This window comes from Peromyscus eremicus, chromosome 2 (genome assembly GCF_949786415.1).
Source record: "Peromyscus eremicus chromosome 2, PerEre_H2_v1, whole genome shotgun sequence".
NCBI lineage: Eukaryota > Metazoa > Chordata > Mammalia > Rodentia > Cricetidae > Peromyscus > Peromyscus eremicus.
Genome location: NC_081417.1, coordinates 79,087,734 through 79,110,511, shown reverse-complemented (window position 1 = coordinate 79,110,511; position 22,778 = coordinate 79,087,734). Strand labels below are relative to the sequence as shown.

Sequence of the window (22,778 nt, the reverse complement as noted above, 5' to 3'; positions counted from 1 at the left end):
AGGATGACTAGAATTAAGAAAAAGAAAAGAGAGGATAACAATTGCTAGTGGGGATGTTAGGAAATCAGAATGCTTGTACACCTTGATGGAAACGTAAAGTGATGCAGTTGCTTTAGAAACTGACTGTTAATTCCCCCCAAATCTAAGTCATATACCCAACAAGACTGATAGCATTTGTCCATACTACATGTACACACACACCACACACACACACACACACACACACACACACCAGTAGGTAAGTGGATGAACAATATGAGGCATATATATATATATATATGTATATGTATATATACGTATATATATATATGAATTTTCTTCAGCAATAAAAAGTGAATTTTGAAATACCATGATAAATAAAGCTCACTTTTTCCACTTCTACAGACACAAAAGGGCAAGTGAGCCAGAGCTAAAGGACAAAGATAATCCTACTAACGTGCAGAACCTAGAGTAAGAAATCCACAGAGGCAGACGGCAGGGCAGTAGTTACCAGGGCCAGGGGCAAAGAGGAAATGGGGAACTATTCTTTTTGGTGAATAAGGAATTTCTATTTGGAAGGCTGAAAGAATTCTGGGAATGAATAATGGTGACGGTTTGCAGAACAGTGTGATACAATAAATGCTAAGCTGTGCACTTAAAAACTGACCACCATGGTAAAATACCTCCAAGGGTACAATAGTAGCATTTATATCTGCTGAGTGATCAACAGCTATCTAACTGGAGTTACTGCCAGCTAAATGGGAGAGAAATAAACCTAGCCAACTCCCCACGGCTGGTGAAGTCAGAACCCTAGAGGAGAGCCTAGCACCGCCACTTTCTTAAACCAGGATAGTTCCTAACAACACTCGAAATACTTCTCCTTAGAGCCACAGTGAAGTGCAGCTCCCACCAGCAAAGCTTCTCTTTGCAGCAGATGACGATCACAGAAATCTACAAATAGTCCAAATTCAAGAACTGACTCTGGAGTCCCCAACCCCAACTGACTCATCTATAATACAGCTTCTGCCCCTTGGGCTCAGGGGACATCATGGAAGAGGGGAGGAAGGACGTCTGTGGTGAGGCAGGGTCCACACGTGACAGGAAGCTCCACCCATGACATCTCTACTCTACGATCACCTAAACAAGACCTGCACAGTGACACCAGCTGACATGCCAATGTGGAGGGGGAAATCCTACCACTAGATGAAATCCACCTCTAGATGAAGAGCTATAGGCAGATAATGGCTGCTGAGAGAGGGAGAATCAGTCTTCTCCAGGGATGAGCCTCCAAGACAGGTTACCCAGTCCCCAGTGGCCAGCCCTAAACACATGCACAGAAGCAACACTAAATAAACCCAGCAGGTTACATGTGTGTGGTACAGTATATATACAGATAGACTATATGGTAAAGAAAGGTACAGAATTGAAGTTCATTCTGTGAGACGACAGTTTCCAAATACGACAAATAGAACACACACACACACACACACACACACACACACCAATAATAAGGAAGAGTCATGAACTTGAGAATGTGAGGGGGTTGCGGTGGAAAGGACAGAAATATATAGTACTTAGGTGGGAAATCTCAAAAAAGCAGCAAATTTTTACATTACAAATAGCTCAAAGGCTCAATTTTATAATATGGATATTTTGCCACAATTTAAAAAACTCAAATAAATTACTGGATGCAGTGGCAAATGCCTTTAATCCCAACACTACGGAGGCCAAGGCAGACGGCTCCCTCGGAATTCAAGGCCAGCCTGGTGTACATAGCCCAGGCCAGCCAGGGCTACCCAATGAGACTTGTCCAAAGGGAAAAGACAGAAAGACAGAAAGAAAGACAGAAAGAAAGACAGAAAGAAAGAAAGAAAGAAAGAAAGAAAGAAAGAAAGAAAGAAAGAAAGAAAGAAAGAAAGAAAGAAAGAAAGTCTGCAAACAGTTCATCCAGGTGGTTCTGCTGTTCAAATGCTGGGATTACATGAGTGTATCACGAGATCTTGCTAGGTAACTGTCGGTCACAGTCATCGGTCTATGAAAGAAGCCACATTTACACGCTGCTGCCAGCACTTCCCCACATGACACGGTAAACTGGCCCTCAACAGTTGAAGTAACATTGCTCCTCACATTTTTAACAGACTGAAGACCTTGGTGATGGGGAGTCTCTGACAATCAAGCAGGCTGAGAAGCGAAGGAGGCAAACAATACACTGTGTGGGCAGACACTTCTGGAACTACCTGCTTACCGTCACTGTATTTCCAAATGTGTGCTATTTTGTGGAAGCCAAGAAAAATGGTCTCTACTGCGTCTGTGGGGTGCTCCTGGTCTCAGGTTAAGTCACTGTCCTGACACATCCACCAGCACACAGGCTGTTCTCTACTGTGTCTGTGGGGTGCTCCTGGTCTCAGGTTAAGTCACTGACCCTGTCTGTGGGGTGCTCCTGGTCTCAGGTTAAGTCACTGACCCTGTCTGTGGGGTGCTCCTGGTCTCAGGTTAAGTCACTGTCCTGACACATCCACCAGCACACAGGCTGCCACTATCTAATCAGGTGGAATCGTGTTGGTGCTGGAGACCGAGTCCTGAACAAGTGCAGCTCAGGTGGGTATCAGGTGGGTTTCTCCTGGGGTGACCATGTGGATGCACCATTCGGACAGTGGGACACTGCCTGCCCATATCTGTAGTTCAGCTCACACAACAGCACCTCACAGCAGAGCCCTGGGGTTTACAGTGGTCTGTACATGTCACACGGGAGCTCTGAGTCAAGTGCCGGGAAGGCCGATTCCACCCTGGGGACATTGGTGAGGGGTGTGCACACGGGAAAGAGGGACACGGGTGAGGGGTGTGCACACGGGAAGGAGGGACACTGGTGAGGGGTGTGCACACGGGAAGGACAGACACTGGTGAGGGGTGTGCACATGGGAAAGACAGACACTGGTGAGGGGTGTGCACACGGGAAAGACAGACACTGGTGAGGGGTGTGCACAGGGAAAGAGGGACACTGGTGAGGAGTGTGCACACGGGAAAGACAGACACTGGTGAGGGGTGTGCACAGGGAAAGAGGGACACTGGTGAGGAGTATGCACACGGGAAGGAGGGACACTGGTGAGGGGTGTGCACACAGGGAAGGAGGGACACTGGTGAGGAGTGTGCACATGGGAAGAAGTGCAGCAGGAGGAGACAACAGACACCCAGCAGGCAAGGTCACCGGCTGGAACTGACCGGGAGGCGGTTTCTCTCACGGTGTTTTGAACCGTCTAGGAATTTGTTCACCGTATCTGTGGTTGCTCATGGGGGACACAGTTGTTCACAGAATCCTTTCTCGTTGTTGTAAGGGTGGTAGTAACACTCCCTTCTATTACTGCTTTTAGTATTGTAGATTCTTTTATATTCTCTGACCTTAGTCTCTCGTCTTTTCTTCTAGACAGTGTCCCTCTACAGACTCCAGGCTGCCCTTGAACTATCAGTCATGCTGCCTCCGCCTCCTCAGTGCTGGCATGGACCCCCACACCCGGCGTGACTCCCTTGACCTGCTGCCATAACCTTGCTATCCTACATATTCAAAAGTCTTCTCATCTTGCTGACAATTTATTATTTTGTCGTCTGAGTCTCAAAACTTTCTTTTACATTAGTTTGTTTTGTTTTCTGAAGTAGGCTTGGGTAGACTGGAACTCACTATGGCTGAGGCTGACCTTGAGCTTGCCATGGTCCTTCTGCCTCTGTCTCCCAAGTGCTGAAAGTGCTTCTGTGCCACCAGGCCCAATCAGACCTGCTTGTTAACTTACTTCAACATTACATTTATTGATTGATTGATAGCTGTTATAGTCACTTTCATTTCCTTACATAAGCTTTTAGAGTTAACCTATATTTTCTCTACAAATACTGCTTTTGCTGCATTATTTTACTCCTCCATATTTTATTTTTAATGTATATACCTTTTATTATTTAAATTTGGGGGTGATGATTGAGACAGGGTTTCTCCTGACTGTTCTGGAACTCACTCTATAATGCAGACTGTCTTGAAACTCAGGGATCCACCTGCCTCTGCCTCCTGAGTGCTGGGATCAAAGGTGTGCACCACCACCACCTGGTTTATTACTTAACTTATTACAAGAAACTTTGGGAGCAGGCCCAGAAGTAATGCATTATTAAATAAAATTTTAAGTGCCAAGAATGAGCACTATGAGTTATTGGTCAGCAAAGTCCCAGATGTCTCAGAAGCAACACGGGCTATTGCCATCATTTTAGTTACCTGTTATGATGTGATAAGACCTTATAGCTGAAGACACCACATACTTTAGTTGCCAGATATAGAGAAATAAGTTTGAAACTGACTGGGAAACCCCTTCCCCATTGGCTAGCTTACAGAGTGCCAAAGGTTCTGTATAGCTCTGGGAGAGAAAAGACATCAGTGGTCTTATGCATGAAATCCTCAAATAATAAAAATTATTATTTTTTAAAATAAATTTGGTGAGCAAGTAAAAGAATTAAGTCTTCTCAAGACTTGGATTCTTTTTCGTTGTAAACCAGAGAAATAATCCTCAAAGTTCAGAGCTGGCTGTAAATCTTAACTGATTCACATTCTTTCTCAATGAGCCTGTGCGGTGACGAACTCAGAAAACACCATGAGACACAAGAGACCACACTCAGCTCTTGATAGTCTAAGGCACAGGCTCACCCTGAACATAAGCCATACACTTGAGAGATGCAATTAAACTATTTCCATACCTTGAATTGATTTTTTTGGTTTTTTATTGAGATAAAAAAATATATATCCTCATATGTTTTCTCTTCCCTCAACCCCTCCCAGTTCCTCCTCGCCTCCACTCCCATCCAGATCTACTCTCTTTCTGTCTCTCATTAGAAATCAAAAGGGGTTCTAAGGAACAGTCATAGAATAAAATAAAGTAAGATAAAATAAAAAATAGCACATTGGAGTTGGGCAAGACAGACAGAAGGAAAAGATCCCAGGAGAAGGCACAAGAATCAGAGGTCCACTCATTCACACACTCAGGAATCCGTAAAAACACTAAACTGGGAGTCCTAAGACATACCTAGAGGACCTGCTATAGACCTATTCGGGTCCTGTGCAGACGCCACAATCTCTGTGAGTTTGTATGAGCTTTGTTCATGCTTAGAGGACCTTACATTCTTGGAGTCCTCCATCTCTGGCTGTTACATTCTTTCTGCCTCCTCTTCCACGGGGTTCCCTGGGCCCCGAGGGAAGGGATTTGATGGAGACATCCCATTTAAGGCTGAGTGTTCCAAGGTCTCTCACTCTCTGTATAATGTCTGGCTGTGGGTCTCTGTATTTTTTTCCCATCTGCTGCAGAAGGAAGCTTCTCTGCAGATGACTGAGCAAGGCACTGATCTATGAGTATAGCAGAATGTCACTACTAGTCATTTTATTGCTACTTTTTTGTTGTTTTGTCTTTTACTTTCTGAATAGTAGTATTTGGTTTTACCCTAGGTCCCTGGGCTATCTAGTCTCTGGTCTTGATCATCAAGCAGTGTGGGGTATGGGTTCCATCTCGTGGAGTGGGCCTTAAGTTAAATCAGGTGTTGGTTGGTTACTTCCACAAGCTTTGCACCACCCTTGCACTAGCATATCTCGTACACAGGACACCACTGGAGATCACAGGGTTCATGGCTGGCTTGATGTTTGTGTTTATCTTTTGGCTGAGTGCAGAGTACCTTTCTGTACCAAAGAAGTTAGAATGTAGGGGTGAAGGCTCTATGTGGGCACCAGCTGGACTTCTCCATGTACAATGGGGACTTGCTCTCAGTTTGTGGAGAGCAACCTATGGCCTTGGCAACAGCCTGGGTTGTTTAGGGACAACTCAATTGGATGTAACCCAGTCCAAGTACTGAAAGCTTCATTTGGCGACAAGAGATGTCCGGCTGGGGCCCTGTCTCCCCCATTATTTGGCGATTTTATTTAGATTACCTTCATCTATGTATATATAATCTAGGAAGCGTCTACTGTGTTAGGCTTCCATACTACCCCTCAATTTGAGCTGTCTCTCCCTATATTCCCTCCTCTGTCCATTTCTTTTTTAGATTTTCCAATTTGGTGGAGCACAGGTTTTTAAAATATGTCCTTATGGTTCTCTGGATTTCTTCGGTGTCCGTTGTTATGTCCCCCTTTTCATCTAATTTTGTTAATATTAAATTGTAAATAATAAATTTCATCTAACAACTTAATATTCTCTAGCTTTTAGTTAATTTGGATAAGAGTTTGTCAATCTTATTTTCTCAAATAACCAAATATTTGTTTCATTGATTCTTTGTATTTTTTGTTTTGTTTTTATTTTATTGATTTCAGCCCCAAGTTTGATTATTTCTTGCCATCTATTCCTTTTGGGTGTGTTTTCTTATTTTTTGTTCTAGAGCTTTCAGTTGCTCTGTTACTAGTATGAGATCTCTCCAATTTTTTCTTTTCTTTTTTTTAAGTGTAGGCACTTAGTGCTGTGAACTTGTCTCTTAGAAACACCTTCATTGTGCCCCATAGGTTTGGGTATGTTGTGTATTCACTTTCATTCAATTCTAGAAAGTCTTTAAATTCTTTTTTAATTTCTGTCTTGACCCATTTTCCATTCAGTAGAGAGTTGTTCAGTTTCCATGAGTATGTAAGCTTTCTGTTGTTTCTGATGTTTTTGATATCCAGTTTTAATCCATGGTGGTCACATAGGCTGCAGGGTGTTATTTCAGTTTTTCTGTATCTGTTGAGACTTGCTTTGTGTCTGAGTATGTGGTCAGTTATGGAGAAAGTTCCATGAGGTGCTGAGAAGAAAGTATATTCTTTTGTGTTTGGGTTAAACACTGTAAATATGTTAGGTCCTTTCGTTTTATAACGTCAGTTAGCTCCAGCATTTCTCTGTTTTGTCTGAATGACCTATCTATTGGCAAGAATGGAACCCTGAAGTCTTCCACTATCAGCGAGTGAGGGTCAATATGTGATTTAAACTGTAGTAGTGTTTCTTTTATAAACTTGGCTGCCCTTGTGTTTGGGGCACACATATTTGGAATTGTAATGTACTCTTGGTAGATTTTTCCTTTGATGAGTATGTAGTGTCCTTCCTTATCTCTGCTGGTTAGTTTTGGTTTGAAATCCATTCTGTCAGATATTAAAATTGGAATATCTTTTTCCATCCTTTTACCCTGAGGCGATGTTTATTCTTCATGTTAAGGTGTTTTTCTTGGGTGCAATAGATGGATCCTGGTTTCTTATCAGTTCTGTTACTCTGTGTCTTTTTACTAGGGAATTGATGTTGAGCAATATCAAAGACCAGTGACTGTTGATTCCTGTTTTGTTGTTGCTGTTGTTGTTGTTGTTGGTGGTGGTGGTGGTGGTGGTAGTGGTGGTGTGTGTGTCCCCACTTTTTATTTGCTGATCTGGGATTATTTATTCTCTCTAATCTCTTTAGGTTGGACTTTTCCTTCCAGCATCTTCTGTAGGGTTGGACCTGTGACAGATATTAAGTTTGGCTTTAACATAGTCTGTCTTATTTTCTCCATCTATTGTGATTGAAAATTTTGTTGGGTATAGTAGTCTGGGCTGGCATGTGTGGTCTCTGAGAGTCTGTAGAACATCTGTCCAGGCCCCTCTGTCTTTCAGAATCTCTACTGAGAAGCCAGGTGTAATTCTAACAGGTCTGTCTTTATATTTTATTTCATGTTTTTCCTTGCAGCCCTTAATATTCTTTCTTGGTTGTATACCTTGAGCATTTTGATTATTATGTGCCATGGATTTCCTTTTCTGGTCTAATCTATTTGATGTTCTGTGTGTCTTGTACCTTGATAGGCATCTCCTTCTTTGGGTAAGGAAAATTTTCTTCTATGATTCTGTTGAAAATTTTCTGTGCCTTTGACTTGTGTTTCTTTTCCTTTCTCTATTCCTGGTATTCTTAGATTTGGTCTTTTTATAGTGTCCCAGATTTCTTGGATGTTTGTGCCAGTTTTTTAGATTTAACATTTTCTTTTTTCCCCTTTTATTTATTTTTCTATTATCAGCTTGATACAGTATAAATTCTTATCCTAATAGTGAAATGTTCACTGAAGCTTGCCCAGTGATTGAGTAAAACCAAAACTTATTATAAGCCACAGTCATCCTAGGGTCCCCCCTGCTATATAGCCTCCTTGGTTCCGTGGGTTGCAGTCTGATTGTTCCTTGCTTTATATCCAGTATCCACTTATGAGTGAGTACATACCATGTTTGCCCTTCTGAGTCTGGGGTACCTCACTCAGGATGACATTTTCTAGTTCCGTCCATTTGCCTGCAAATTTCATGCTGTCATTGTTTTTCTCTGCTTAGTAGTACTCCATTGTGTATATGTACCACATTTTCTTAATCCATTCTTCAGTTGACGGGCATCTAGCTTGTTTCCAGGTTCTGGCTATTATGAATAATGCTGCTATAAACATAGTTGAGCATGTATCTTTGTGGTATGATTGAGCATTCCTTGGGTATATGCCCCAGAGTGGTATGGCTAGGTCTTGAGGTAGATCGATTCCCATTTTAGATTTAACATTTTCTTTGTCCAAGGTACCCACAATTTCTATTGTGTCTTCAGTGCCTGAGGTTCTCTTTTCCATCTCTTGTATTCTGTTGGTGAGGCTTGCTTCTGAGGTTCCCGTTCTAGTCTCTAACTTTTTCATTTCCAGATTTCCCCCAGCCTGGATTTCCTTTATTGATTCTATTTCCACTTTAGGTCTTGAACTGTTTTATTCATTTCCTTCCACTGTTTTGTGTTTTCCTGAATTTAAGGGATGTACTCATTTCCTCGCTAAGGGCCTCTGTCATATCCATCAAGGCTGTCTTAGGTCTTCGTCTTGTGCTTCAGCTATGTTGCAACACTCAGGGCCTGCTGTGGTAGGGTTGCTGGGTTCTAGTGGAATCCTGTTGTCATGACTGTTATTGTGTTTTTATTCTGGTATCTAGGCATCTGGACTGGGATGATTGTAATTCTTGGTGCTGATATCTGGTCTTGTCTATGTTGTACAGGTGTTTTGCTCCTGGCTTTCTGTTGTCCTCTCTGTTCTTAGCAGAGTGTGGTGGCTGGGTGTTGCCTTGTAGGAAATTCTTCTGGGACCCTGACAGGTGTGGTCATTGGGAATTCCAGGTAAAATCTGTTCCTGGGTATTGGGAGCTGACACTTAGGAATGAGGATGGGCTGGAGAGGGGCTGAGGTGGCCCACAGGAGGGAGGAAAGCAGGGTGTTCCACTGGGGTCTGCTTAGTCCCCTGGGATGGGGGTAGAGAGTGAGGAGAAGCCACAGATGAAGGTCTGGTACTGAAGAGACTGGGAGGCTGGCCTTGGAGGAATGCACGGAGAGGGAAGATCTACAGACAGCCTACTTGCTTCCCTGGTTGGAGTGGCCTGTGGGTTCCCCAGGAGTGCCTGCTCAAGTTGGGGGCTGGGAGAAAGCAATGAGCGGGGTACCGGAGGTTGGGAGGGAAGAGCTGTGTGATCCACTGGGGATGGGCAGAGAGGAGGGGGGGGCTGCTGAGCCAAGGGGGAGACTGGGGGTTGGATCTGGAGGAATGAAGGAGAGGCAAAGCAGTCAGCCTACCTGCTTCCCTAGCAGAAGTCACACTCTACAAACTCTAAGCTGTGACTTAATTTTCATTTGGTTCATGATATTTTATAATTTCCTTTGTGGTTTCTTCTTGATCTATAGGTCATTTAATAACTTCCCAGAATCAGGGTCATTTTCGTTAGCCATCTGTAACTAATGCAATTTAATTCTGTTATGGACAGGGACACACTACAATTTCAATATCCTGAATCAAGACTGTCACTGTGAACTTCTTCATTGGCCGACGGGTCTTCCTTTACTGCCATGTCTGCTGATGTCTTTAAAGTTACAAAATACAGCTGTTTTCTTTCAGAGAGAAAGAGAGAGGAGGGTGGGGAGGAAGAGGGGGGAGAGTGGAAAGAGAAAAAGGAGAGAGTGGGAAGGGGGAAATGGGGAAGAAGAGGGGGAGAGTGGGGAGGGAGAGGAGGATGGGGAGGAAGGAAAGGGGAAGAGCAGGGAGAGGGGCAGTATAAAATTTTAGGTGGACAGGTTTCCTTTCAGCTAGTTACAAATGTTACCCTGACAGGGGAATGTCTTTCTGTAAGCTGTGAATATGTGTTGCTCTGACTGGTTGATAAATAAAGCATTTTGGCCTATGGCAAGGCAGCTTAAAGGCAGGCAGGAAATTCAAAGAGAGAGACAGGAAGATGATGTGGGGAGACACCACAAGCAGCCACCATGAGAAGCAAGACGTAAAAGTACTGTAAGCCACAAGCCATGTGGCAAAGTGTAGATTTATAGAAATAGGTTAATTTAAGATGTAAGAACTAGCTGGCAAGAAGCCTGCCATGGCCATAGTTTAAAAATAATATAAGCCTGTGTGTGTTTATTTGGGTCTGAGCGGCTGCAGGAGCAGCAGGTGAGAGAGATTCGTCCTGACCCCAGGCCCAGGAAACTTCCAACTACATTATCCCCTTGTTTGTGGCTTGCAGACTTGTCAATGAGGACGCGTTTTGCCCATTTTCCTCTCTTCCGCATCAGTTTGCTACTTATTGTTCCATTTTATCTTGTTACTGTTTTTGTTTAAGAAGCCAATGCTGTTCCACAGAGATTTAAAGCACCCACGTTTACACAGCAGCTTCTCCACTGTTCTCTCCTCCCTTGGTGATGGACCCCATTTCCAGATGCTATCGTCTCCCTGTTGGCTGGAGGGAGGACATTAAACTTCCTTTAATGTTTCTCACAGTGTGGAGCTGCTGCAGCTGAATTCCCTCATCTCTGAATGTTTCAAAAGTCATTATCTCATCTTACTTTTAGAAAGACACCTTCACTGTGGATACTGAAATTACTTTTCTTTCAATAATTTAAAGGAGACATTTGTCCTCATGTCTTTTCATCTTCCTGGTTTCCAATAGCAAACCTTCTGTCAACCTTCACCTTTGATTCTCTGTGAATCATCATCCTTTTGTTCTAGCTGCTCATTTTATCGCTGGTTAAGAATGTGATTATGATATATTTGTACAGCTTCTTCCTCTTTTTTAAAAGGATTTTTTAACATTTATTTTACTTTCAAATATGTGTCTGTGTGTGGATATAGGTATGTGAGTACAGGTGTCTGCAGAATCCAGTAGAGCACTGGACCCCTAGAGCTGGAGTTACAAGTTACAAGTGAGTTACCGAATATGTGTGCTGGGAATTGAACTCTGGTCCTTTGCCAATGCTGTACCCACGCTTAACCACTGAGCATCTCACCAGCCTCCTGACATGAAACTTTTTCAGGAACCTAAAGGTTCCTCCTCTAGCCAAGGTCCTTCAGACATCTACCTTCCTCTGGTCGCCTCGATATTACCAGTTTTGCCCTCAGAAGGAAACATGCTCTCTGGTCATTTCACATTCTTTCTTTTGCCCTCACCCCCAGGATGCTTCTCTATCTTCATGTGTAACAGAAAAGCCTCTCACACTACGTAATGCACCATGCTGTCAGAAAGAGAAAGCCAGGGTTTCTATTCCAGCTTTTACTGATTCCCTAACTACATCACCTAAACTCTGAAATCTCACGTGCCTCAGGCTTCAACTAATGGCCGCTACCTGTGAAACCTTTAAATCTAGGCCTCCAGCTCATCATTTCCACCATTTTAAACCTCACAAACCCAACTGCTTAATGGATATATCTGTCTGGATCTTGGCTTAGAATCACTGTGCCCCTACTATTCACAAATCTCAAATACTTGAAGTTGGAAGAGCTCTTAAGAGCACATTTTATAAGGCAGAGATTGGGGACCAAGGATGCTAAATAACTATTTTGTTCATAACTTCCAATTAGTTTCTCTAAAATACCACTTTTAATGTTCCTTTCTGCTCAAAAACCTCTAATGGATTTTTTTTTTTTCTGACCCTAGATACTTACAGCTCTTACAATCAGACCCTGCCGTGTGGAAATCACACATCAGTGATTCCCAGTGTTTACAAAACCCCGAGCTTGTCACTTAAGCATCATCAATGTCCAGTTTTTCTGTCTAGCAAATGGCTCTACCATTTTGCTCTTTCTCACATCACTCGCTCTACCGGTCTCTTGTCTTTAATTCTACCAACTCCTGCCTCTTCCTGGAAATATGGCTTAATTTATTCTTCTTTATATGTCAACAAACGTACATTCATTAAACACTTTCTAAATTCTACTTGGGTCTGTAGTTTTCTTTGTATTTCATGCTCTTTGGTGAGTGTTCCCCAGAGCCCTTAGCAGGGTGCCCGGCACCTGGAAGCTCGGTGAAGTCAGCCAAAAGGATTAGCAAACTCACGCGCCCCTTACCTTGGTGATGTCCGTGTGGTCTTTGAGCCCGTTGGTCATGCACCAGTAGCGCCACACATTTAGGGCGTACCTCGTGGCTTTGGTGGTGTTTGGGCTCACTGCACTGGTACACAGATCATTCAAGTCATCATTAATATTAAATACAGGAAATTTGTTGAGCTTAGTAGAATAAGCTAGAAACAAAAACAACAGAAACATTACAAAAATTTGCCATTCCCTTCTTAGTGAGCCTCATCCTGGGATGATATTAAATAAAAAAGAACTTTAAAAAGACACCTAAGAAATGAAATTTCTAGCCAGATGTGGTGGGCACACCTCTAATCCCAGAACTCTCTATGTGCTTGAGGCCAGCCTGGTCTACATGGTGAGTTCCAAGAAAGCCAGAGCTACCCAGTGAGACCCTGTCTAAAAAAACTGTTTACATGTATGAGAATCCATGCCTTGTATCTAATCCTGATCATTTTGCCATGTACACTGGCTGACACACTGGAAAACATTTCAGTAATAGGATGGAATACTAGAAAATTCTAAATTTTCACTAGAAAATATAGCATTTCTACTAATAGTAGCAAAAAAAAAAATGACAAGGAAGTAGTTAGGGAAGACTAAAAAAAGTGGAGAGGGAGGAAGGTTACGGGAAAGGGAGGACGGTACAGTAAAGAGAGGATGGGTACGGGGAAAGGGAAGACGGCACAGGAAAGGGAAGGTACTCATCTTCAGTACATAAAGACTCACCATCTCTCTGCTAATACAGCGTCACATTACTTGTGTGCCATCAGGAGCAACCTTAAATTATATGGAGCTATAAACCTCCTAATCCCTTCCCGGAAGTAATGATGCGTACACACTCATACCCCCACACCCCCACACATGGGCATATGAGGGAGAGTTGTATTGATTTAAGCCTTGATTACACAAACCATAAACTAGTTTCAAACCAGAATGGAAGATCAAATGGAAGCAATATTAGGGAAAAAGAGGAATCTGAGGGCAGGCTCACCTTCAGAAGAAAGGGAAAACAGTTTAAACTGCCAAAAAGAAAACCAAATCCATAAACATTAGCTGGTCTTTCCTTACACTCTGGAGTCTGATAAAACCAAGTGTCCCTCTGAGGAACGTATATTCAAACAGAAACTGGCTAGGTCTCAGAGAGACTGAAAATGATAAGTTAGTGCAGTCTGTGATTGGTTTCACGTCACCTAACCTATCTTAGTTTTCATGGTGCCCACTGAGGATCTCCTCTGTACCTTACTCCGAGCATCCCGGGGACTCAGAATCCTCCAGCACCCAGGAGAAACTCCCCCCTCCCCGTGTGTGTGTGCGCGCCCCCATCCACAACAGAGCTGAGAAATGCCCTTGAGTTAACCAACATACTTAAAAAATTATTTATTTTTATGTGTATGGGTGCCTTGTCTCCAAGTATGTCTTTGTACCATGTGTGTGCCTGGTGCCCAGGGAGTCCAGAAGAGGGCATCTGATTCCCTGGGCCTGGAGTTACAGATGGTTGTGAGCTGCCATATGGGTGCGTAATGGGGACCTAGGAACACTTCTAGAAATCAATGAGGAAAAGATAACTAACTAGAAAACGGTCTCAGAATGACAGACAATTATTCACAGAAGAAACACAAATACTGAAACACATTAATAACAGTCAGACACTAAAATGAAAACAAGATGGATTTCACTTAAAAAAGCCTCCATCTAAATGGGGGCTGAGTATAGGGAAGAAGTCACCTGATGTGGGTTCCAGGAACCAAATTCAGGCCCTCTGCAGGAACAGAAAGTGTTCTTAGCCACTGAGGCAGCTCTCCAGCCCACCTACCACTCTTTATAAGACAGTATAACTTTTCCATAAAAACAGAACACAGAACAAAATAAAGAAACCTACGGACTAACTCAGCTATTAAACAGACACAAAAATTCTTGGAGAGGACCCAGTGTTCAATTCCTAGTACCCACATGGTGGCTCAAACCATCTGGAACTCTAGTCCCATGACATTTGACACACTCTTCTGACCTCCCTGGGAATCAAACATGCACATGATACACAGACAAGCAAAACGCTCATACACAAAAAACAAAAAAAAACTCTAAGAAATTTTTAAAAGTAAAAAATAAAAGATTTAAGTGTGCTGTGGGATGTTCTGTATGTTAAATATGTTTCTCTGATTGGTTAATAAATAAAACACTGATTGGCCAGTAGCCAGGCAGGAAGTATAGGCGGGACAAGGAGAGAGGAGAATTCTGGGAAGTGGAAGGCTGAGTCAGAGAGACGCTGCCAGCCGCCGCCATGATAAGTGAGATGTAAAGTACCGGTAAAGCCACGAGCCATGTGGCAACTTATAGATGAACAGAAATGGGTTAATTTAAGATATAAGAGCAGCTAGCAAGAAGCCTGCCACAGCCATACAGTTTGTTTACTCGGTTGGGTCTGAGCAGCTGCGGGACTGGTGGGTGAGAGAGATTTGTCCTGACCGTGGGCCAGGCAGGACCAGGAAAATTCCAGCTACATAAGTGCTTAAGGAAAAAAAAAAAAAATCCCAATTTAAAAAAAAAAAAAAAACCCGAGGAAACTGAATTCCTACCTCATACCATAAACAAGAACAATAAAACAATCCCAAATGAACCAAGCTGTAACCTATCTAGTGAGTTCAAGGCCAGCCTGGTACAGGAGGCCTTGTCTCAAAAGTCAAAACACAACAAAACCATCTCAGCTCTATGATCTTGGAGTAGCCAGATATTTTTAAACCGTACATCAAAATCAACACTAAGTAAAAGACTGAGAAGTTGGATTGCATAAAAATTAAGAACAAACTCGCAAACACACACACACACACACACACACACACACACACACACACCACAAAAGCATCATTAAGTGAAAAGGGCAAGCCACATAATGGGAAAAGACACTTACCCTGAATTTATCTGACAAATCAACAAGAAAGTGGACCGTCCAACTAAAAATGGACAATCTTGGGGGCTGGAGAGACGAATCACCAGTGCAAAGCACTGACTGTGCCCGCAGAGGACCCAGGTTCTGTTCCCAGCACCCACCAGGCAGTTCACAGCCATGTATAACTCCAGTTCCAGGGGACCCGATGCCCATTTTTGACCTCTGAGGGAACTACGTGCACACACATACATACACTCCAGTAGCACACACACATAAAAAAGGACAAGACTTTGATGAGCCTCGTATAAAATTAGTAATAATCTAGGAACCCCGCATTCACATTCACTGAACAAAACATCTTCAAAGAAGAAATATCAGGTGTCAATAAAGAACACTTTGCTGGTGCAAGAATACAGCCATGGTCACTTTTGGTACTAACTCATTATCTGATGATGGTGAACATCCATCCATTACATTATTCGTGATTCTACATCCCCAGGAGGGGCATACACAGCAAACACAACTGTATGCATATGTATCAAAGGCATAGATGAATGTTTATGAAAGTCTAACAGTATAATAAATAGCCCCAAACTGGAGGCTGTTCCTTGTCCATAACATACCAACTGCATGAAATTAGAAAATACTGAACAATAAATTATCATATAACAATAGTGAGGAATGTACTATGTGCAAATCATGAGTGAATCTCACAAACCTAATATTAAGAAAAAAGAAGGCAGATGGCAGAGTATACTGAAAAGGCCACTCATGTAGTTCAAAAACACAAAATGACTCCATGGTCATATAGTAGTAGCCTGGGAGGTAACAACAGGGACAGCAAAAGAGAAACTTCTGGGTTCAGGTAATGCTCTTATTCCTCTGGGCAGGAGTTGTGATAGTGTTTGCTTCAGAAAAATCAATTAAACTATATACTAACGATTTGTGCATTTGTCTGCGTAATTCAATAAGAAAACAATCCAAAACTCCTTAAAATTAAAAATACCTTCTGGATAAAGTGTTATATACCACAAATGTGGATGGAAGGGCCAATTAGGTATTTAATTTATTCAAGTAATCTTTTGTTGTTGTTGTTGTTTTTGTTTTTTGAGACAGGGTTTCTCTGTGTAGTTTTGGAGCCTGTCCTGGATCTCGCTCTGTAGACCAGGCTGTCCTCGAACTCACAGAGATCCATCTGGCTCTGCCTCCCGAGTGCTGGGATTAAAGGCATGCGCCACCACTGCCTGGCTTCAAGTAATCTTTAATTAAATATAATTCTAACCCAAATCCCCTTTTTTGGATACTGGATAGGCCAATTTTAAAGCTTAGTAGAGAGAGTAAATTTTTTTTTGGTAAATGAATTTTAAAAAGGCAGTTATAAAAATAGTAACTGAGAGGTCTGGTCCTAAGATATAAATGTGTGATAAACTAAGAATGTGATAAACTAAGCTGGGTGGTGGCCCATACCTTTGAAACCCAGCACTGGGGAGGCAGAGGCAGGATGATCTCTGTGAGTTCAAGGCCAGCCTGGTCTACAGAGTGAGTTCTAAGATAGCCAGGGCTACATAGAGACCCTGGTTTGAAAAACAAACAAACAATAAACAAAAAAATTTCAAAAACCAAACATGATAAACTGTCACTTATTAGTAAAGAAACAGTCTTTGGTGTGTAAATACACACTGGGCACACAATAAAGACTCAAACTCTTACTGGAGGACAAAGGATGGGCTCGTCAGGAAACAGTTTATTCCAATTAACTGGTTGTCAAGTCAGAAAAAAAAAAGAAATAAATTGATTCATATTTAAAAACACACACACACATTTCTAAATGGTTCTTTTTTTTTTTAAAAAAAAAAGCTGTTTTCCCAAAGAAGATGATTTGCATAATTTGGGGAGTGAGCAGTACAGCCTTTGTCCACGTGACACAACCCACAAGTTACACAAACAGGAGCAGATCAGACATTGTCACTGGGGGAATCTTAAAAGCCAGTAAGTCAAACGGTTAAAAAAAAAGAAAAAATACAAAATGCGTAATGGGGACCTAGGAAACACTTCTAGAAATCAATGAGGAAAAGATAACTCGCTAGAAAACGGTCTCAGAATGACAGACAATTATTCACAGAAGAAACACAGATACTGAAACACATTAATAACAGTCAGACACTAAAATGAAAACAAGATGGATTTCACTTAAAAAAGCCTCCATCTAAATGGGGCAGAGTCTGGGGAAGAAGCCGCGTTCTTGGCCAATGTTCCCTGATGTCTGCACTCATACTTCCGTTGAGCCATTTTAGCTAGTGTAGAAATACGTAGGCAATGATAAAGATGTCTACCAAAAACTCCTTAGTGGAGGAAAGATTAAATAATGCATATGTATAGGCTATCATTAAAAGCTGTGCTACCTTTTATAAGGGTATGGAAACAGGTCCACAATGTATTAAGTAAAAAAGGAAAATTGAAGATGTGTAGTCTGATGCCATTTTAACAAGAAAATAAAACTTAAATTGTCTATTTATAACTTCATTTTGAAAGTCCTAAAGGATATATATCATGTTATTTGTTTCATAGTACTTTCAGTCCCGTAGTAAGTATGAATATATTATTTTTGTACATTGTAAAACTCATTAGGATTTATGTAGGAAAAAGTAAACTTTTTCATGTGATGTAAGACTTTCTTTTCAAAACCAGGGATTTTATCAGAGATACAAAAATGTATGCATAAGGAGTTAATGCAAATTTATAAAAGTAAAAAAAAAAGAATATAATTAAATTAAGGTATTTTAAAACAGACCTTGGCACATTGGTGCAAAGCAGTAAGAGCTTATTTAAAAATATTAAGGTCCACACCTCCAATCTCAGCACTTGTGAGGCAGAGGAAGGCAAAGTTCTGAGTTCAAGGCCAGCCTGATGGACAGAGCAAATTTCACATCGTCCATGCCTGCAAGTGAGACCCCAAATCTCAATCTATCTCCCTCCCTCTGGCTCCCCTATTCTAGGGACCCAACAGTAGGCTTGGCACTTTAAAGTAGGTGCTTTCTCACTGATCTACAATCTCCAGCCCTGATGATTCATGGGCGGAACACCCACATCCCAAGTAAGACTACGAGAAAGTCTTATCTGTGTAACGGTTTCTAAGAGTCATCTTTCCAGTATCCTATCTATTACTGCCTCCTCCTTACTTGCAATGGCTGTTCATCGCTATACCAGTCGTAAAGCACTAGAATGTTCAATAAAGCAAATGCTGGTTTCACTTCCACTTAAAAACAAGTTTGCTCTGAATGCTTGCCATTTTCAATGTTTGCTTTAAAAACTTTTAACTAACGTTATTTTATACATATTAACCATTTTAGTTAAATAAAATCCTTTTTAAAATTATTATGAATAAATTTTAAAATAGAAACAATTTTATGACTTGTACCTGAGTCAACCTGAATCCTAATATTCTTTCCCCATAAGCAAAATTAAGATTCATCATAAATATACAACTTGTAAACGTATTTAAAATTGGGTTTCGTGTTCCTTGAAATACTATGAAAACACAGGCATAACACTTACAGTTAGTCCATCCACACTGCTGTTACAATGAAACCGCCATCTCCATTTGGAATATTCAGCCGAGATGACTGGTGAATTATTCACATATGAAGTAGGTTTATATTTCAGCAAAATGGCTGTGAGTATTCATACAATTTTCAGGTATTTTTAAAGCTTTACTTGATTCTTAATCACAGTGATTGGAGTGGGCTATGTCACAAGTGTCCTCAGACGCTCGGGTGTCAAGTCCCCTGGCACTCAGTTCTGAGCCACCTGACATGGATGGTTGGAACTGACCTTCGGTCCTCCCTCCATTAGGGCATCGGAACTGACCTTCGGTCCTCCCTCCATTAGGGCATCGGAACTGACCTTCGGTCCTCCATTAGGGCATTGCACACGCTTAGCCACTCAGCTGTCTCTCCAGCCCCTAAGGCTTCTCATTATTAGATCATTTTAGTGACCCAACAGAGATGCCTGAGGTTAACCATCAAGGAATCAGTTTTGTTTTGTTCAAAGAACCATGTCAAATATGCCAAATGTGATAAACAACATATAGAGAACCCCATCTGACTAAAAGCACTTTTCTGAAAATAAAAGAACTAGGACCTGACATATATTTAAGAAAAAAAAATTTGTTTTGTTTTTCGAGACAGGGTTTCTCTGTGTAACCCTGGCTGTCCTAGAACTTGCTATGTAACAAATCCGAGACCAGCCTCGGCTACATACCACCTCAAAAATGGGAGCAAACAGAAGGGGCTGCAGAAGCAAGAGGACCTGTCAAAACCTGTTTCAGTGGCTCGCACGTAACTGTAGTGTTGGACGTCAGAGGCAAAGGGATCCCGAGGGCTCAGTGGCCAGGCAACTGAGCTAAAACGTTGGGCTCCTGGTTCACCGAGAGCTCCTGTCTCAAGAGTTACACGGACAAGCACTTGACTTTGACCACTGGCCTCCGCACACACACACAGGCCTGCACACCCACCACAGTAAGCATGTAAATAAGTAAATCAAACAGCCCACAGCTAATTATCAGCTGCGGAGCATTCTGCTCCGTAAGTAGGCCCAGGGCTACAGAAAGCCCCTGAATTAACCAGCTACAGATCCATTACTCAGGAATTTCATTACCTTACAAAGTCGTGTAAACAGCTGTGCACATAAATGCTTCCTTTTCCAGGGCTGTCCCCTTCAGGGTTAGACATGGAGTGCCCGGCTTTGTACAAACTGTCAACATCCCAGGGGCCACTGCACGCCACCAGGCCAACAATTTGACTTTCCCCCCAAACTGTGGCCTGCTTTTTAAATTGGTAGAGTTACAAAAACAGCTATCTTTGCAGAAAATAATTTATTAGTTGAAAACTGGTCATCATGCCCAAACACAGAAGGGACACGGTGACAGAGCAGGCTCTAACTAGAGACACTATTGACACACACGGGCTGGGTTTATTGGACTGCTTATTTCCAAAGATCTCAGGCTGTATCAACAAACCAACAAAAAAAACAACAGAAAATCTCACTACGTTAGAGCAAACGCTATACACGTGATGGACACAAAACTAGAGCTTTATTTAAAGCACAAGTGCACAGACAGTTATGAAGCAAAAACAGTGAGCTGATAAAAATGAAACATCTTAGTGGAAAAGGTCAGTGAGCAGCGAAATAAAAATGAAACCAATTCAAACACTCTTAGTGACCAAACGCTCTATATTACAAACATCGACAGGCAGGAGCAGCTGACGCATTATCACAGTTTTTCATTTTAATCCACACTGTTCTTCTTCTTCCTTTCCCAGTTACAACTGTAGCAGCTTTAAAAAGAAGTTTTCAATTATGACTTGAGTGAGGCAGACACACATGTGCTTTGTTCCACATCAGTCATAGAGAAGCCAAGTGGCTAGAAAACACACAGAAAGACGACAATCTACCAACATGGGCAAGTAAATACTTCCTAAAGGACAGCACGGCTGTGGTTTCATGAAAATTTCCCCCTAAGCATATTAATTGTGGTTATAGCATTTCCAAACAGATGCCTGATCTTCAACCATAGGGACTAAAATGATAAATCTGTCTTTTTATTCCCTAAGTCCTCAGTGATGGAAGACAAGGAACTGTATGCACACTTCCATGATTTATAACAAAACAAAGGACCTCACTGAAGTTGACCCTAGCCTCCATTCCATGAAAGCACACCAAGTCTTCTTGTAGTGGCCAGCTGGGCCACATACCGATTCTGGTCGACTCAAGTATGGCCAGTCATTCTCTTCAACAGCCTTCGGGTCAATGGGATTTTAATGTTGATATTACCACACAGAGAGGGGAATGCTCACTCACCACGAGGCTGATCTGGTAACTAGATGTCCAACTTTAGCAATGAATGTTTACATGGGGAAAACAAAACTATAAATTAAAAACCTACCAAGTATTTATACTATTTGTTCAAAAAATTGCTCTAGACATAAAGGCCTTGGACAGAGAGATTCAAAACACAAGCTCCAAGGGTGGAAAATAAACCCGAAAATACATGCCCACTGGTCACTGAGAGACTTCATCATTGGACCTACCACGCCATAGTCTTTGGTGTCTGAGATCTCCCAGTACAGGAATCAAGAAATGCTCCAGTGAGGCTCTGGGGCTGGATGACAAGAGCTGCTCACACCACACAGAACCCAGTTTCCTCTTATTGCTTCAGCGCCTCACGGAGGGCTGGACACTTAAAGCACATTCTGGCAGGGATGCTCACAGTTAAATCTGCCTTTCTGCCTCTCAGCCAGTGCTTCTCAGCCTCCCTAACGCTGTGACCCTCTAATACAGTTCCTCATGCTGTGGGGACCCCAAGCACAAAATGATTTTCATTGCTGCTTCATAACTGTAATTTTGCCACTGTTATAAACTGTCATGTAAATATCTGATATGCAGGATATGTGACCCCTGGAAAAGGGCCACTCAACCCTCAAAAGAGGCTGCAACCCACAGGCCGAGAGCCACTGCTCTAAGCAAAGAAGTGACAGCGGCCTTGAGGAATTAGTTTTAATAATGTTAGAATTAAATCAGTAATTTCAGCACCCATGTGTCCAAACACAGCACTAGCTGTCACTATGCCTCTGATAGTCACACAAAAAGCCTGTATCTACCTCAGGAGATTATCCTTTCATTAAAGGGATCTTATAATTATTATCTATTGAGCTGACAGGAGGAAACCCAATACTAAGTGGGGAATTTTGGCATGCTGATGTGAAAAGGCTCTTTAGGAAGCAGCCTTCTTTGCTTAATATTTCATGATAGTTTAACCTCTGCTGTAAAAGAATAAATACGAGTATAATGATACTTTCTCCGTGTTGAATTTTGACCAAGTACAGGAGATGGAGTTAATCTGTCGTCAGAGTGTGTGTGGAACCACTGAGGCAAGCGGGAAACACCAGGCACTGAACTGGACAGACAGCTATGAAAGACCTGGTGGGCACACTAAATACACTCCACAGACCTAAGTAAATACTGGATACAAAAGCTGACATGAGGAATATAAGGTATACATTAAACCATTAATTATTCTTTTTTGGTTCGTTTTTCTACTATTTTTAATTATGTGTAAGTATGTGCAGACGTTTTGGCCTGGAGCTAGAATTACAGATACCCGATGTAGTAGCTGGGAATAGAACTCGGGTCCTCTGGAGGAGCAGTACATGCTCTCAACCACTGAGCCATCTTTCCAGCCCCTAAATTACTAGTTATTCTTACAGATGCAATTCTAACAGTAAGCCACGCTGAGGAGCTAGATAGTGTGTGTGCCTCACAGGCTCCCACTGCTACACCCTTCAACCTAAAATATCCAGGCTAGGCAGACTGTTCTGCTCCACTGCCACTCTGTTGGCCTCTCTTCTGTAAAAACGCTCAGTGACAAAGTACTTAGAAACCAAACACACAGAATGCTGCTTTCTGTTTTCGAAGGTGTGTGGAAGGAAAGCTCTCTGGACTGCAATGGTTCACCTGAAACACGTTCAGTGCTGTGTGACAACCGTGTTTCCTTTTGTGAGGCCACTAAGTGCTGGCTCCG

The 22,778-nt window shown here is 42.1% G+C and overlaps 1 protein-coding gene across 2 annotated transcripts in view; it reads right to left on the bottom strand.

Moving 5' to 3' along the window:
• The window catches only part of Kiaa1958 (KIAA1958 ortholog), a 69,877-nt gene that overhangs the window by 5,778 nt on the left and 41,321 nt on the right, over window positions 1–22,778 (bottom strand). For both annotated transcript variants that reach the window (XM_059254412.1, XM_059254411.1), the window contains one exon: window positions 12,304–12,476. In XM_059254412.1, coding sequence (XP_059110395.1) covers window positions 12,304–12,476 — 173 coding nt within the window. The remainder of the gene's footprint in view (window positions 1–12,303; window positions 12,477–22,778) is intronic.